The sequence below is a fragment of the Periophthalmus magnuspinnatus genome, chromosome 3 (genome assembly GCF_009829125.3).
Source record: "Periophthalmus magnuspinnatus isolate fPerMag1 chromosome 3, fPerMag1.2.pri, whole genome shotgun sequence".
In the NCBI taxonomy this organism is placed as follows: Eukaryota; Metazoa; Chordata; class Actinopteri; order Gobiiformes; family Gobiidae; genus Periophthalmus; species Periophthalmus magnuspinnatus.
The window spans coordinates 35,235,402-35,253,300 of NC_047128.1; the positions used below are offsets into that span (position 1 = coordinate 35,235,402).

The following is a 17,899-nucleotide window of genomic DNA, read 5'->3' on the forward strand; positions in this document are numbered from 1 at the left end:
ACAGACACATACAGACAAATGCACTGCAGTGAATACATCTCTCACACAAACAAACTAAACGCACAATATAAAGCTTTTAATAATGCGATGCACAGTCTATAATGTGCCTGTGTAAGTCGAGTGTGAACAGCAAAACCACATGAGGTTTGATGGAGGCAGAAGGGAGGCACTGCATCACATGAATCTCAACGCCAATAAGAGGATTCTGGGATAAATCAAGCACTTTTGGCAAGTTTTTCTCAAATAAATGAAAGAACTTGACTCATTTTCTCACTTTTGTAAATTACATCACAGTGAACATTTTGAGAACTTTAAAACCCAGTTGTTCATGCACCAACCTGGAAGTTTGATTTTGCTGTTGTGTTTTTTGGCAAGACACATTCTCTAGTCAATGAAAAACTGCATGAAATGGACAGTATGAGAACAGCACTGCTCATAAAAAAAGAACAATTCAAAAAGTCCAGCCTTTTGTGTGCATTTTAGCTGCCTTAAATGTAATCCTTTTTTCTCAGCCTGTGCCTTTTTGCTCAGCGTCTTACACATTCCTTCGGCTTGTGGGACACCCTGCTTCGATTCGGCCTCCCTCCCCGAGCGCCCCGCCCCTCAGTCAGATCCTGGGCCCAGATACCTGCTGGGAAAACCAATCTATATCTGGACGAAGGCGCAGAGAGAGGCGAGGCGAGGGCAGATCAATGTGCAGATATTGATACAAGCAGCCATGCGAGAAGACTACACTCCTCAATTCATTCTCTCTCCTCTCACCAAAAAAGATTAGGCATCGAGATGAACTGCTGAGTAAGGTGTGTGCGCACATGACACACAATGGAAGATACTGGAGATACAGAGAGGATTACCGCCGCCCGGCTCCTGTAATGATGTTAGAAGAGTGTGTCAATAATAAATACCTGCCATTACAGAGCGGTGGACGGGCAGAACACGACCCCCGCCGGCAGATTCATCCAGCACAAATGACAATGATGCCCTCACACTGAGATTTCAACAAGACCTCAGCACGGCCTTGCATAAAACACTGCACATTCATTTTCAGCTTTAGAGGTCTGATCCCATCTCTCGCAGTTGGGGTCTTAGACTTTATTTCTTTATTTTTACAGCCCCCTCCTCAGGCCGGGCTCTTCAAAGAGACGAGCTTTGACGTGCAGGTGTTTTATAGTATTTGTGGCTGTGATCATCCATCAGGCCGATCGATCACTCTCCCAGCAGCTTTTATTAATGATCTTGTCAGGCGCGCGGCTCTCGGGTGCAGCGGCTTGTCCAGAATGATCGATCATTAGGCAGTCTGCCTGCTATTTATTCTCTCATGACCTTGTCTCTCTCCATTGTTGAGTGGGCCGAGTTATGAGGGCTACAACATGATAATTTACTATTGATCACCGCTTTTTTACCTTAACTAAAAAGTTTGTGTGCACGGTGTCAGTGCGTCTCCAGGATCATGGGCAAACTCTTTTACAGTCTGAGTAATATTGGATTGTGCTGCTCGTTGAAGGAGATGCTCCAGGTTTCAGTTCTGTTTGGTTTTCAGATTAAATAGGCTGTTCAGAAAATCATGTATGAAAAAAATAATGAAAACACCAGTTTGGACGCACCGTATTTCACCTCGTTCAATGTTTTTCTTCTTCTTTCTTTACTATTTTCCACATTTTATCTACATACAGTCAGTCAAAATCTTAAAATATATAATGCAAGATATATAGAAGTATGTAGCAGAGGAAATATATTTATATTTTATGCTCAAATACTCAAAGTAACCACAAACCCACAGCCTGCTCTCGGTGATCTGCAGAATGAGAGCCATGTCAGGGTCAAGAAATGTCAAACGTGCAAAGCAGTGGTCAAATCGTGGCTATTTTTTAAAGTCTAAAATGTAAAACAAGTTCTGGAGTATTTTTAGTTTAGTAAAAAACAAAAACACATGTATGATTTTGATGCCTTCAGTGAGAATCTACAGTGTAAATAATCATAGAAGTGTATTTATTTTTGTGTTAATGTGCATTAGGATAAACGGCGGAGCGTCACACCATGCAGTATATAGATATTTAATTAGGGTACATCTCGGGCGAGGGGGGTATTGCTGGGTTAATGTTTCCAGGCAGTAGACACACGCTGACAAAACCCTTCAGTCTCACATTGAAACGCTCCGAACATCCACAGTTACAACCTGATGCACGCAACAAGTCTGTCATAAAACAAGCTTTATCACAATTTGTTAATGCCTTTTATGACTCTGATAAACTTTATCTAACAGAATCATTTCCTCATAATCCGATTCTAGCGGCTAACACACAGTAATTAACAGCAGATAACCCCAACAGCGAATGACCAATAAAAGAAATACTGTGGGTGTAGTGACGGGGAGCGAAGCATCGAAAGGTCATGTGAGAAAAAAGGCGGAGACAGTCAGCAGGAGCCTGGAGCCCCGAGGCAGCGAGGTGTGTGCAGCGGAATAAACATGAGCCGCATGTAAACAACAACCTGCCAGAACCAGCATCACTAACACACACACATCTACAAACACATGCACACAGTTTGGCTTTTTCATGCTTTTTGAGGACATTGCATTGACTCACATTCATTTATCTCGACCTTAATCATCACTACTTCAGCCTAGAACTCTAACCTGACCCTTAACCTTCACCTTTTTAACCCATATCTTCACTTTAAAACACGTTGTTGTCTTAATTATGTCGTTCTAAGGCTGCAGGATTTTGGAAAGAAAGTCTAACTGCGGCTTTTCGGACAAATTAGACGTGCATTTGTGGTGTATGTTCAAAAAGTAGCATCTCCAGGAGCTAATGTGAAACATGAACTGATGAACTAACACAATAATCCCATAAAGAACATATTTGCAGAGGTCGAAACTACAGATAAAGTACGATATTTGTATAAAAAGTATGTTATATGCTTTACAAAGGACATACAGCTTTTGCGATTCACGACTTGCATCAACTCAAACTGTGATTTTAGTTGTTTTTTGTCTCCATAAACAGATCCTCATCAGTGTATACAGACCTACAGTCCCCTCGATGTGAGGCATACGTGCCCACACACACAGACCTGCTGCTGCACCGTGGAGTGAGTCCTGGGGCGTCCTTGGGGCTCACGCACCTGTCTGTCATCCCCCGCTCTACCCTCTTACATCCCAAAGCTTGTCATGTTGATCAAGTAGCCGCGAGCCTTTTGTGATTGTCAAAAGAGTGTGAATGTTTGACTGTATAATGTTCATGTTTGTGTAGTCGTAGTACAACAGTATTCTCACACGAGCTGCGTTTTGTGTCTCTGAGCTCAGTAGCTTCAGGTTGACCGCTCATTATTCAGTCGGGTTCAGAGGATAAACTTTTTTTTTCTCTCTTTTCTCAGAGTCATTCATGATGGATGGGTTTCATGTTGGCAGCAGAGTGACGGCAGCATCAGCGGCGACGACACTGAGGCAACATGTTCAAAATGCCCACAGCGATGCACCGCCGCCAAAACTGATCCTGCCGCTGAGAGAAAAATATCACTGTTTGAACTAGAAAAACTCTGTGATAAAATAAAGTTGTAAATTGTTCACTACCTGCAGAATGTGAGCTTTGTGTTCAGAGTTAAGTGAAGTTAGTTTGTGAGTGTCACTTTTACACGGCCTGGAAAATCACAAAACTAAAAAACTAAATCAGATAATCCAATAATTAGATCAGATTTGTGGTGTTAACATGCACAAGACAAATCTGATCAAAAACGACTGGGGACACGTGGGAGTCAATGGATTTTTAGAGCTCAACTTTTGTATTTGGAAAACAAAATATAATGAATTTCAAAATGACTTATTAAATCTTTAACTTGCCCCTTTTCGCATTAGTTTCCCTGTCAAAATCTACATTGGTGAAAACAATCAGAGAGAAATCAGATTACTCTCATCGTATGTACCTGTAACAATCTGATCCATAAATCAGATTACGATCAGATTTTGTGTGGCATTAGAGAGGTGAGAAAGTAATTCAAGTATAACGAGCTACAAATGAACAGTTCTTCTTCCTCAACGTCAGCCTGTCCAGGGTCGACAGAGGGAAACTCGTATTTATGCTATAACCTGCACCGAACATCTTTCCTGCTTTATTTTTTTAAGGTCAATGTAATGTGCACTGTCCCTGTCCAAATAAAAGCAGAACAGACCAGACCATAAACCAACAACGCCACTGGAAATGAATCCAGAAAAATAAATATCTAACTAAACATGAGGAGCAGAAGTGAGGAAAGAAGTTCAATTTGAAATATATCAGCATTTATTATGTTTGAAAATGATTTAAATTCTGTTTGTTTACAGTGAAAACCCACAGTAGTTTTGTTTAAAGTTACAGTGTCAGTAGAGAAGGTTCCAAACAGATACTGTGAGTGGCGCCACTTACTGGTCCCCAGCCGGTACAACACACACTGTCACACGTGTGGGGCCTCTCTCATGATGGTGCGACCTGATAATGTTTCTTAACTACACGCCAAGTCAATCTCTTTGGATAAAGTCATTTGTTTTGGTCATTATTTGTGCACCTGACCCGTCCAGCCCTACATCATGACTCTGTTTTGATATGTCAGTAGATTTGATATTTTTAGTAATACATTGATCAGATTTGAGTTTGATTACTTTGTTAGAATTCGCCCAAAGACAATTTGCTACAATTAATTTGTCATCATGCAGCTCCACTTACTCCAGCTGTTACACCTGTACACCTGATTAGAGCGCTGGAAATCGCTAAAATATTCATTTCAACATTACAACCGCGTTCATATCCGCTGAAGCTCACGCCTTGTGCCTAAGTGAGACTTTCCACCTCAGATGCTGCGTCACAGGTGGTGCAGAGGAACTGGTAAATGGTACTTGTAACTCTGCAGGGAGGAGCGCGCAGTGAAACGCACAGGTGTCACTGTCTCTCTGAATGCATTAAGAGGATTTGCTGTGCCTAATATTAGAGGAATAAGTGCTCTCCAAATAAAGAAGGTATTTTTAATCAGCATTAAGTTTACGGCGAGTCCTCGGGCTTTAGATGATTGAAAAGAAAATGTACTGACGATCTTTTCTTGTTCTGGGATGAAGAGTTGGAAATAAAGAGCAAAGGATTATGAATCTAACTTGTACTTTCTTCTTTGGTCCAGTGCACGATGAGTGGATTTGTTCTTCTAATTTGTTCCTTTACTGACCCCTTGTGGCTGGAGTTGTGATCTTTAAGGGCGTGCTCACTTTTGCACATTAACAACATCAAAACTGACCCAAACCTGGGGCCAAATCTGGAACTAAACCAGGAACAAACCAGGAGAAGAACAGGATCATCAAGTCTAATCTGAGCTCAAACCAGGACCAAACCTTAACGCAAACCTTTATGATTCCACATTTGGCAAGAAGAAACGTATTTTTCTTACCCAGAGTCCCATAAAATTGTAATATAACATGAACTGAACACACAGGACGCAGAGAAACACCATGACGTAGCCGTATCCGGAGAAGTCTGTGAACTTTCTAACAATAACCCTTTAAACGTCCCAAAGCATAAACAACCTCACCAGTGTCCCTTATAACCCAGCCGGCTGCACCCAGGGGTCCAATAAGCCGCCATCTGCAGACACCCTCTCCCTCCACACTCCAGCGGGCAGAGGAAGGCTGTGGAGAGAGCGGAGAGCAGAGGAGGTGGAGGTGGTTCAAGGGCGCGAGGACTCCATCAAGAACCAGCCCGGGGAATAGTCCCATCACCGCGTGTACCGGCACTTTACCCCGTACAACGACACTGAAGCTCAAGTCTCTGCAAAGGACGAGAGGACGGGAGGTTACGAAGACGAAAAACTTTATTTGGTCAAAGGGACAGGATAAAAATGTCAAAATTAAGACCTAAAAATGCAGATTTATTCTTAAGATTAGACATGATGACCATCGTTTGTGTAATAATTTGGTGTTTTTGGTGATTCTGAGTCGTCACACGAGCCACGAGGAAACGTTTAACTGTCCTGTCCTCTATCTGCAGTTTAAAACACGACAACTCAGGTTCACTGTGATTGTAGGACTTTAATAGAAGCGACGCAGGCCACACACCGTCCCTTTAAATTAAAAGGTCCCGCACTTGACTTTTATTTGTTCTTGTTCAGGTAAATGCCTTTTACTCTAAACTGTTTATTGTAAAAGCAGTTATTTGAGAAAAAGACACTTAACGATATCACCTACAGGACTTTTACTGGATGTGAAGTGACGATCAGAGACGCCATTTTTGTCCGATCAGACTCACTGTTGGATGAGAACCGCGTAGGAACAACTGCGTTTGACTATCCCAGAAAGCAGCTCGTCAAGGTTTAAGATAAAAAAAGAAGGGAATTAGTAACATGGCTCTCACCGGACTCATATGTGCAGATCTCTGAATAAAGATCTATACATTAATCTAGAAAAACGCTCGCTAAAAGTGTCTGGAAACAATGATCAGAGCGTTTAAGACTTGACGTTGATCGGTCTGTAATCGTCCGGACAGCAGCCTTAGAGGTTCAGTGAGGAACAGAGCAGAGCTGAGACAGTTTGTCCAGTGCAGACACAAGTGCATCTATTCAAACGCCAAAATATTTACCAAAACAAGCAATATTTTTTACAGAATTAGCCTGGCAGTACCTCCTGTCCACACAGCTGAGTTTGCTCCTTTTATAGAGCTCCTCCCTGATTGGCTGAGCCCACTCTGTCACACAGGGGAGTTTTCAAACATTCAATAATATCGTTAAAAATCAGCTCTAACTAAACAGTGTAAATATTTATTCACTTAAGTTGTTTGTTAAAATAGAGCTCTACGTTTAATGCATCGTTTTAACAGTGAACACAAATTAAAGATAAACAAAAAGCTAAAAAATATCTGACTCCCCTCTTTATTATCACACAGTGGTTTGCCCCGGAACCTTCTTAAGCTGCTCCGGCTCCTGGGGACTCATTTGGCCGAAGCGCAGATAAATTGAAATTTCCAACAATTCTATTATAATCAATTCGCTGATACACAACATTTTCATCAATAAAACGTGTTAAACTTTTGTGTTTTGTCGCAGCAGAGGAACAAGTCAAAAAACAGACTTAAGTTAAATCCAGGTGAGAGAAAAGTCTGTATTTCCTCTAAAATAAGCTGAAGTTCATCTGTTTGTTTTGGTTCGGTCCTGCACGAATCACAGATCTGTCCTGGGACTGGTCAGTTTGTGCGGAAATGATCACACGGAAACGATTCAGCCGAAACTGTTCAAGATGAATCCTCAAGAAATACAGAGAATTTGTCTCACTGGCAAAACTAGAGCATGAGTTTGCAGCACAGGGTCTGAGTAATTTAAGTGTTGAGCAATTAAAGAATGATGTAAATGTTGTTTTCTACCTTTTATTGTTTATAAAATATCAGAAAATATATGTACAAGTCGTGTTATGAAGCTGTTTATTATATTTACAGCTAATTCATTAAGAACAGGCTTTAAACGTGAACTGAATTTGAAAAAAAAAAGTGTAGATTGAACTTTTTGACCTTTTATATCTTAAAAAAATGACATTATAACTGTAAACTCCTGCTCGTGTGTTACCTTAACCACACGCTGTCTTCTTCCATCTTCAGTATTGACCTGTTCACCGGTCTAAGTGCGACGGCCCCAGAGGTCCTGCCCGGAGCCCCCCTCGCTCCCCTCCTGGTGTGGGTGGTGCTGGTGGTGGTGGTGGTGGTGGGCGGGGTCTGGGGCACTGGGGCTGTCCTCTGCTGTTCCTGTAGCGTTGTGTGCTCATCCATCCTGGGCTGCCAACCCACAGATCGATAGCTCTGCTCTCTTAATCAGGTCTCTGGTGACTGTGGGCGGACCGCTGCGTGTGTGTGTGTGTGTGTGTGTTTGTGCGGACGAGAGCTGTTAGAGGTTGCACTTTGTTTTTATTTGTTATCTTTTTCTTTACATTTCCAGACAACTTTTACCATTGATTTTCAAACGCTTGATTTAATTGACAATGGAGGATGCAGTGAGTTTTGGTCAGTGAACGTGGGCTTCAACTTTCCGTTATATGCCACATTTTGAGCACGTTTTTCCATTAAAAAGACACATTTTAATTGTTAATCACTATGGCGACAGTCTTAATTTTTCACCGTTCTGAAGCGCTTTGATAGATTTGTGTTTTATGACTCATGAGGAAGAATAATTAATAAAACAAAACTGAGAATCGATCCCTGAACCAAGTTTCCTCATCTATTTCTTGTCCAGTTTACGTTTATGCTACACGTTTATGTCACTACTGTATTTAAGGAGGAAGAGGAGGAGAGGTGGAGGACAGACGGAGCGGGAGAGGAGGGGGAGAAGGAAAAAACACATACATAAAATAACAATTAAAACATTTTATTGCACATTAAAAGTAGACGACACATTTTCTGAAGTATTAAATTCACCAGACTTAAAACTAGACACGTCTGAGGCTCTGACACAAAACACAGAGTCAGTGCAATATGTTCATTTAGCGCCAGTGAAAACAATACACTCATCCCCCGTACTCCAACTGCTCCATACCTCTGTTGTTCTCTCTCTCTTTCTCTCTTTTTCTCTCTCTCTTTCTCTTGGCATCGAGCCAGGCCTCATTGAAGAGACGTCTACAGTCAAGTTGTTCCTGGTGTAATCTGTGAGACGAGGAGGTGGAGGAGGAGGAGGAGGAGGAGGAGGTGGGGGAAGTGAGATGGAGGAGGAGAGGTGAAGGAGGAGGTGAAGAGGTGGAGAGATGGAGAGATGGAGGGGAAAGGGATGAGCAGAGATGGAGGAAAAGAGGTGGTAGAGGGGGAGGAGAGGTGGAAGAAGAGAGATGGCGGAGAAGGGTGGAGCAAGAGAGGTGGAGGTGAGATAGAAAAGGTTATATGGGGAAGAGGAGATGGAAGTGAGTTGAGGAGGAGAGAAGGAGATGAAGTGAAAGAGGAGAAATGAAGGAGGAGAGGTGGAAGAAGAGGAGAGCTGGAGGAGCGATGAAGGAGAAGAGATGAAGGAGGAGTGATGGAGGAGGAGCGATGGAGGAGGAGAAAAGGAGTAGGAGAGATGAAGGAAGAGCGATGGAGAGGAGGAGGAGAAATGGAGTAGGAGAGATGGAGAGATGAAGGAGAAGAGATGGAAAAAGAGCAATGGAGGAGGAGAAAAGGAGTAGGAGAGATGAAGGAAGAGAGAGGGGGAGGAGGAGAGATGGTAGAGGGGGAGGAGAGGTGGAAGAAGAGAGATGGACGTGAGATAGAAGAGGAGACATGGAGGACAAGAGATGGAAGTGAGTTGAGGAGGAGAGATGGAGGAGGAGAGGTGAAGTATGAGAGGTGGAGGAGGAGAGGTGAAGTATAAGAGGTGAAGTATGAGAGATGGAGGAGGAAAGGTGGAGTATGAGAGGTGGAGGAGGAGAGATGGAAGTGAGTTGAGGAGGAGAGGTGGAGAATGAGAGATGGAGGAGGAGAGGTGAAGTAAGAGATGGAGGAGGAGAGCTGGAGAAGGAGAGATGGAGGAGCAGCACTTTTACAATCAACTTATTTCAGTCTCACGTAGAATTTTATGTCATTTTCCAAAACATAATCTATGACCAGGCACAGTAACCAAAAGGTTTGTGGTTCAGTTTGAATGTACCGTAGTGTAATACTGTAAATACTGTCACTGCGTCCAACGTCAGTTATTTAGATTTGAAAAAATAATCACATTTAATGGGATTGGAAGGTTCATTCATAAAAAAACTACATCTTATGAATATATTATAGACTGACACATCTTAAAAGTCCGTTTAACAGGACCCGAGACACACGCCCTGACGATAATATCACATTACAAACAGTTTAATCAATGAATAAAGTCTGATCGTAAAACATTGGATCACGGACAGTGTTTCTCTTATAATAAAATCAATAAGGCACTTGTTCAATCGACATAGTTTATAAAAAGAGTGACTCAAACGTTACTCCTGGGTGTAATGCTGCTGACCGTACACTCGTATTTCCATCAGGAGAAGAAGCGTCTGAGCAGCTCCTTCTTGTTGACCTTGCCCATTTGGTTCCGGGGCATCTGGTCGACCAGCAGCAGGCCGGTGGGGATGGTGTAGGGCGCCATGTGCTCCCTGAAAAAAAAACAACCAAACAACCCCAGTCCCACAGAGGTCAGCCCGACGAAAACAGAGGAGCAATAACACACAGACAAACACCGCACAAGGACGCACTGACAACAATGATGAGTGTGCTGACAAAAAACGTACACACAAACGCATCCGCACACGAAAAAAACACAAAACAATTTCAAAACAAAAGCTCGCCCCGTGGCAGAGCAGCCCTGATAAGCAAACCAATGTCCTTCATACAGTGCGCCGCGGCTCCCCTCCCTAATATCCCATTCGCCTCCCAGACACTTCCCTTTATGAAACAATATAATCTCCACTATGAAGAAAAACAAATAACGCAGCGGAAAACAGAAGGCAGGGATAATTAAAAGTCTTTTATTTTTTTCCATTTGGGGAGCTCAGTTGTTACGTCAAGGATTGAGGCCCGGGGCTTTTTTTATTATCTTTAACCTAGTTTGTTTGTGTGCGCATGTGACTTCCTGTGTTAACGCTTTTCCGCGCGCGAGTAGAATGATTCATAGCGGTGCCGCGTTACACTCCTTTGAGCAGATGTGTCTCCAAGTCAATGAATACAACCACGCCGCATATATTGTGGTAATGTGCCACCGGTTTTCGTCCTGCGTTCGGTCCGATGACGCTGACTGACACTGACAGTTGAATCCGGGGCACTGAGGACTGAGCATCCGTCCACTTGTTTATGTCTCATTTTATCTGCCTCTTTCTCCTCTCGAATCGTAGCATCGGAGCGTGTTTGTTTGGGCGCCGGCTGACCACTGGCTGCACCCGTGGCACCGATGTGTCCCGGGTCACGTCACGCGCACCAAACCGGCACTAAACCACCGCTGGACCGGCAAAGGGCCATAGCAGTCAGAGCGAGCCACCCCCACGCCATATGGAGCCTACAGCGACGGCACAGCACACGTACGATGCAGATAAATGATACTGGTGGGATGTGGAAGGAAAGCAGTGAGGATAAAACAGATGGTAGAGTGAAGGTGAAGGAAAAGGTGAAGATGAGGAAATCTAAAATTCTGTGAAAAGAAACAATAGTGTTAGAAAAGTGTGTAAGCAAAGGTTGTGTGTCGCCAGCTGCCTCCAGTGGAAAAATAAACTACTGTGACAGATACACAACATGGAAAAGTGTATTAGACAATGAGCTTTATAAGAGCCAATTCTCTGTTTATCTATTTATTTTGTGTGGTTTTGTAATGGAATCTGAATTGGCATTTAATAAATCAGACACAAGTCATTGAGATTACGGCGAAGAGGAGTCAAATCAGTTTGATTTATGCTTGAGATGGAAATTCTTTCATATCAAAGTTCAATTGAGCAGATTTTTTTTTTGTCATTTTTGAACTGCTGTTTGTGTTTTGCACTTTCTTACAAAAACACACAGAGGGAACACAGCCTCAAGTGCGTCTGGTATTTTGTGAGTTTTGTCCAAATTATTTTAAGAAATGTCAAAGCAAAAGAGAAAAAACTGTAACGAGGATGACTTCAGGAGACTTGGTGCACGTTTGCGCTACTTTCTGTGTATAAATGCAGTACCAGGGAACAGTGTAAAACAATAGAGTGTAGTGCTGCACGCTTTGTTGTTCTTGGTTTTGTTGGATTTCTGGATGATGAATCTGCTGTTACTTATTCAGGTCACGGTCTCCATTGGTGGTACAGGTTGGAGTCCACCTGCTTCTGAAAAGCATTTTTAAAGGTGGCAGGTGGCCCAGTATTTAGAGACATCATCCTTACTGGGTGTTCAGACCATATACAACTCTGGCACCTGCTTTCAGGTAATGCTAAGAGGAATAGTCACAAAAACACAAAACACATGGGCTGCCTATAAATAATGGAGCGCAGCAGCGTCAAGAGACAAAACTATTTACCGAGCCCAAATCTTCAAGTCCGATAAAGTCAGGTTCTTCCCTTGTTTCAACTCCACGACTGCGGTGACCTTCTGACCCCAAACTGCGTCAGGAGCCCCGACCACAGCCACATCTGGACACGTACGTCACACAATTAGAGATAAGAATCATTTTTATTACGTGCGGCTGGATTTGAGTGAGTCTAGAGCTTTTATTATTGTACTTTATACCATGAACTCTTACCTAAAATGTCCGGATGTGCCAGCAGGTGGCGCTCCACCTCAAGCGCGCTGATCTTGTAGCCTCCACTTTTGATGATGTCTACGCTGGTGCGGCCCATGATCCAGTACACGCCATCTTTGTAGACGGCGGTGTCACCTGCAAAGATCAAGAAAATGGGAGAAATGTAAAATGTTGTACTTCACAGAGCCGTTTATTTAGTGTCCGTGATTTTTACATTAGTCCAGGGTCTAAAGCAAACTGTTTTTTGTGTGTTTTATTTTTACTAGACCATGGAACAATACATGAAAAATAAAATCATGGCTGGCTGAGATGATGTGTAGGCTTAGCCCGTCTTCAACTAGTGTAAAAAAGAACAGATTTTGCAGAAAGTAATAATCAATTTCAGATGATACACTATTTTTATCCAAATCTATTAATCTACAGTGTGAGAGTCTTGGTCTAGACTGTAACTATGTGAACAGTTACTAATGCTTTGCTCCTCGGGCGTCTCCTCACGCGCTGGATCAGTGGATGGATGATGGCTTAAGATCCCCCAGCCCCCTATGCTTACTCCAGAGAGGGGCGGACAGGTGCGGGACGGGCGGGTGGAGGTAGAGGGGGGTGTGATAGTAGCGGGACGTGGGGCTCAGCTGGGCCGGGGTGCGATGAGCTCAGGAAATGGGTCACTATGGATGAGCGGAGAGAGACTGAGGAGACGGTGGAAATGGACAGAGGAGGGAGGAGAAGCAGGAAGGTGTCTTTTAGGATTATTACAGGTGCCGCGTTCACATCTGCGGCCAAACGGGGAAAAGAAAAGGACAAATTAAAAGTGAAACGTGTGAGATGAGGTCAGAGGTCAAGGACGAGTGAGCAAGGACAGAGGTGAACGCCGCGAGGGAAAGAGTCTTGGTGCTATTTAATGTTTTGTTAATTATTTCTATTATAGAGTAACGTTCTGCTTTGAAACATCATCTATCATCTGTAGACAGTAAGTTTAGAAATTAATGTTTTGTTTCTAAATTAAGAATTACTCAAAGGGACAGAAGAACAAAGCGTGACAGTCAGGAGTGTTTGTCACAGCTTATTCTGAATATAATAAATATATTTTGTAAAGGTCTTCAAAGACAGAAACAAGTGAGTGCGTTGACAGCGTGCCACTCAAATCCTGAACTAAAATTAATCCAAGATTTAAGAAGCCAACCCAGGAGAACCTTTTTTTAGAAACCTTATACGCAACTCTGAAGCTCTGAATGCATTTCCCAAGTGTAAAGATTAAACTGAACTCACAACAAAAGAAAAAAGGACAAACTATGACTGAGAAGAAGCGTTTCACCAAAATACCAAATCAATAAAATAAAAAATGGAGCTTGTTTGGCCCGATGTGGTGATACAGAGGAGACTCACATTCGGATGGTGCCTCTTTAACTGCCATCTTCTCTCTATCTTCTCCTCCATCATTTAATCTCATTTATTCCCTCCTCTGCTTCCTCCATCCATCTCCTCTGCACTTTTCAGACTCCAACACAAAACCTCTTTTTTCTCTCCCTTGCCCTCCATATTTTCTCTCTAACTCGTTGGTTCAGCGTCCGTGCAGCATCGCTCACCACATCTCCACTTCCTCTGCTCCACCTTTCTTCCTGTCTGGTTTAGCCTCTGCCTGTATGCCTCAGCATCAATACAGAGCCCATCTGTTCCCATACATCACGCACTTCATTTCAGTTTATTAGCTGGGATAAATCATAAATATTTCATTATACATCACGGGCGGCTGTCGCCTGCACACCCACAATTTATCACTGCTGCCCTCTCCGCCGGCTTGCCACGCCGGCTATAAGCTTTCCAGTCTATTAAACAAGATTGATACAGTGTGTAAATTTAGATATTGGGAATTTCTTCACAGACCACTGCTCCGCACTGATAGGGCAGGGTAATGGGGAGACGAGGGGGGGCTGAGGAGAGCAGAGTGAAGGATAGAGCTTGGTTTGGTGTTAACACCACTAATGCTGCTTTCACAGTGAGGCCAGACAGCAAACAGATGTCATTTAGAGAAACAGAGAAATGCTGCCGCAAAGGAAAACAAATGGCATTTACAAACTGGTATTAGAAATGCAACTCAGACGTGCAGCATATATCAACATGCACTTTTCCCCATCGAGGAGGGATAGAAAATACAGTACTGTGACCTCCACTGCACAGCTTCTGTTTTCTTTGACAAAAACAACTTAATTAAAACTTTGAAAAGGGTGTTTTTGATCACCATCACCAACACAACTAAACATGTTTTTGACTTCTTAAGTGCGTGGAAAAGAAAGGCGCATTAATGAGGCCTGACAAAAGCATTCTCGAGCGGAGTTTGAAGCACTCGTGTGAGACTCTTTGACCTTGGCTGTTTGAGAGAGCGAAATAACGAGGACTACAACAACATGTTTGGAGAGAAGTACAAGTGGGAATTTGATGGAGAACATAGGCTGATAAAAGGGAAGAGGGGCAAGATAGTTAATATGAACCATGTCAGAAAAGCACACACACAACACACAGATGCACACAAGAACACACAAACACGACTCCAGGCATCAGAGACTCACTGCCATTATGTGTTATGGCGTCGGAGGCAGATATGGACGAATGGCTTTCTTAATTAAAACGATAAGAAGCCTAATTGCACTGGGCTTTCATCTCATTCCGAGGCATTAAAGAAAGTGAAGGCGCTCAGTGTGAAGAGGAAAAAAAATGAAATAAAACAGATCGAGACTTTAACCGAAGGATGGAGGACAGCGGAGTTTTATCATGTCTTTCAGAAAACAAGCAAATGGCCCTGAAGAAACTTTTACCATCAGCGAACTGAAAGAAATCCAGATAAGATGTTTTTACAGAGATTTTAGTCTTTCGTTTAGAAGTTTGTTAAAGCAGAACGTTGCGTAATTGGGTTTTTTCTAAACACGGTGACAATAACAGTTTGTCATAACGGTTCAAAACACGCCTCAATAGTCACGGGCCTGTCGATGTGTGAAACGGACACTCAAACACGGGATCTTTGGCGCTGCTGTTGTCAAATGTGTCTTAATCACACTTATTGTTATTTATGACAGCTTCTCCCGCACTGACCAGCCGTATGTGAAGGACGCTCAGATGTAAAGATAATCTCATCCAAAGAGCTGACATCTTAACTCATCATATGATCATTTCTTCTATAAATCTGTTACTTTGTGAAAACAGAAAACTACATTTATGCCATTACAGACAAACACTCCAACTATTTGCTTTGGATCCAGAACACACACTTCTTCAATACTTTATGAATTGATTTATCACAAACTGTAAGCCTCAGACACACGTGTTGTTGGGCAGCACTGGACACTGGTACATGTTCATTTACAAAGGGATTATGGGTCTGCTCCCTCCATATCTCAGCACGTATATTCAACATAAAACAGATGGACATTACGCTCTGTCATCACAAAACTGCAGCTTCTTTACGTCCCGACTGTCCGCACAGAGACTGGTAAAGTGGCATCTCAACATTCTGCAACTTCAACATGGAATAATTTACAAAAAGCCTTGAAATGACAAGAACTGACTTCAATAGTTCAGTTTAAATCTATGTTGAAAGGTTTGGAAATTAAGTCTATGATTTGTAATTGTTTTTAAGAATCCATTTTGTGATGTGTTGAAATGTAACTGTGCTGCTGTGTTGGCCAGGACTCCCTTGGAAAAGAGATTAGTGATCTCAATGGGACCGTCCTGGTTAAATAAAGGTTAAATAAAAATAAATAAATAAATAAATAAGATGTGAGTCTGGTCACTGGAGAATCTCTCTGTTTTCAGATGGACGTGATTGACGGGAGATTAGTGAATAGAGGACATGGTCTGTATCGGACGAGGGCTGAAAAAATGGCGCATTTCTGCAGAGAGAGCTGAGATAAATTTAATTTAATTTGTAAATCATCCTTCGTTTCACAGGTGACTCTGAAAAAGACTAACCTGTTTGCATGATCATGTTTGACTGGGACTGAGACGCAGCGAAGGACCAGACTCATATCAATGTGTTTAAAAAATACAAACAGACGTCATTCTGAATTTGTCAGGAAAATAAACTATAACATAAGAAGTAGATGTCTGGGTAAAGCCTCAGTCGTCCAGGTCTGATCTATAGAAAAAGACGAAGTTTAAATGAACTGGGCAGTGAAACGTCTTCACTTCTACAACTATTTGTGTCACAGTTCTGTCTGTTTGCATGTTTTTTCCTCAGTCCTGCTCCGTTTTTCCGGCTGTTCCGGTCCTTCTTTTGTTCCCTCCCTGTTTTGCAGCTGCCTCTCGTTTTGTTAATCAGCCCAGGGTCGTATATATAAACTGCTTCTGTTCTGTCAGTTCTTGCTCGATTGTTGACCAGTCGAGAGCAACATTCAAGCTCCTCTGAAATACTCTGTTTGCATTTCTATCTGTTTGAGTTCCCTGTTTCTGAGTTTATTTCCCGCCTGTTTCTCTTATTGAATCCTCAGCGTGGAAGAGATTTTCATTGATATTAAATAAAACATTATTCCTCAGTTGTTTAGTCCCTGGTTTACCATATTCTGCATTACCTGCTTAACGGACACTTTCTGCTGTAGTTTCTAAGACATTTGACTGTTCTTTGTGTTGCATTTGAGTCGTTTACCTGCCTGATAACTTGCCCTGTTGACAGATTTAAACTTTGTCTTTTGGTTTATAACATAAGCAGAAAACCATTTTACATGTGTTCAATGTTAACCACAACACGGACCTAAAATGTAATAGAAGTAGGACCATTAAATTCTTGTTAAAATCGGTGGAAATGAGACCTGCCTTTTCATATTGAAGTCGAACAGAAGCAGAATATTAAGCGTTTTGATGTTTGAAGAATGGATAAGTGGCATTTTTGCTCTGTACATGTGTAAACCAGAGTAAAAAAATATATATATATACACCGTAATAATTGTGAGTTAGTACAAAGGAGGAGGAGAATGGAGGGTAGGTGACATTTTCTGTTATATTGTATAGTTTTATGGCAGTAATTTGAAATGACTGCATCCTGAGGGGAACGGTACATTGTTTTCTACAAAAGACACAAAGGTGAGAAGCTTGTGTGAAAAGAAAATGCACATGTTAATCATTTTTTTTAAGAATTTCTAAAATAAAAACAGGCATTCAGAGACCACAGTGAACGCATAACTTTTGTCTATAGAAATTCTCTCCATCGCATTGTAAAACGACTCTCGTACGACCGTCCCGCAGATGTGTAACTCGACCTTACGTTCCCCTTTAGTCACATCTTTCTTTATCAATGACCCGCCTCTGCGTCGGACCTGGGATCCGTTATCCAAACCTTCACCAGCACCGTAAAGATTTCTCACAAAACCATTTCAGATCGTACAAGGACACCCATTTCTTTGTCCAAATGCAAAGTGCAAAAACAAAATGTTCGCCACTGGAGGTAACAACAAAAGGGCAGAGTGTGACATGTGACAAAGGCCAGAGCCAACTTCACAAAAACAGCTCTACGGCCGACGGCGCGGCTGCCAGACGTGTCAGACAACCCCAAAAATGCACAAAAATGTGGTTGGAGGTGACAGTAACCATCCATTAGTCTGTCAGAGCTCTGTGCGTCGCGGAGGTGAGGGAGAGGAACATGGTGGATGCATTTGTAAGTGAATGTGACCTGGATGGGAGCACACTGCACTTGTTTTTGTACACAGCTCAGCCCTCGGGATGTCTGTGG

At 42.5% G+C, this 17,899-nt stretch overlaps 2 protein-coding genes across 2 annotated transcripts in view; one reads left to right on the top strand and one right to left on the bottom strand.

Annotated features, from left to right (window-relative positions):
* The window catches only part of pabpn1l (PABPN1 like, cytoplasmic), a 299,018-nt gene that overhangs the window by 155,932 nt on the left and 125,187 nt on the right, over positions 1 to 17,899 (top strand). The window lies entirely within an intron of this gene.
* Positions 8,344 to 17,899, bottom strand: part of acsf3 (acyl-CoA synthetase family member 3) — a 30,428-nt gene continuing 20,872 nt past the window's right edge. The window contains exons 8-10 of the mRNA XM_033991922.2: positions 12,187 to 12,321; positions 11,965 to 12,076; positions 8,344 to 10,087 (exon numbers count right to left, since the gene is read on the bottom strand). Coding sequence (XP_033847813.1) covers positions 9,973 to 10,087; positions 11,965 to 12,076; positions 12,187 to 12,321 — 362 coding nt within the window. The 3' untranslated portion in view covers positions 8,344 to 9,972. The remainder of the gene's footprint in view (positions 10,088 to 11,964; positions 12,077 to 12,186; positions 12,322 to 17,899) is intronic.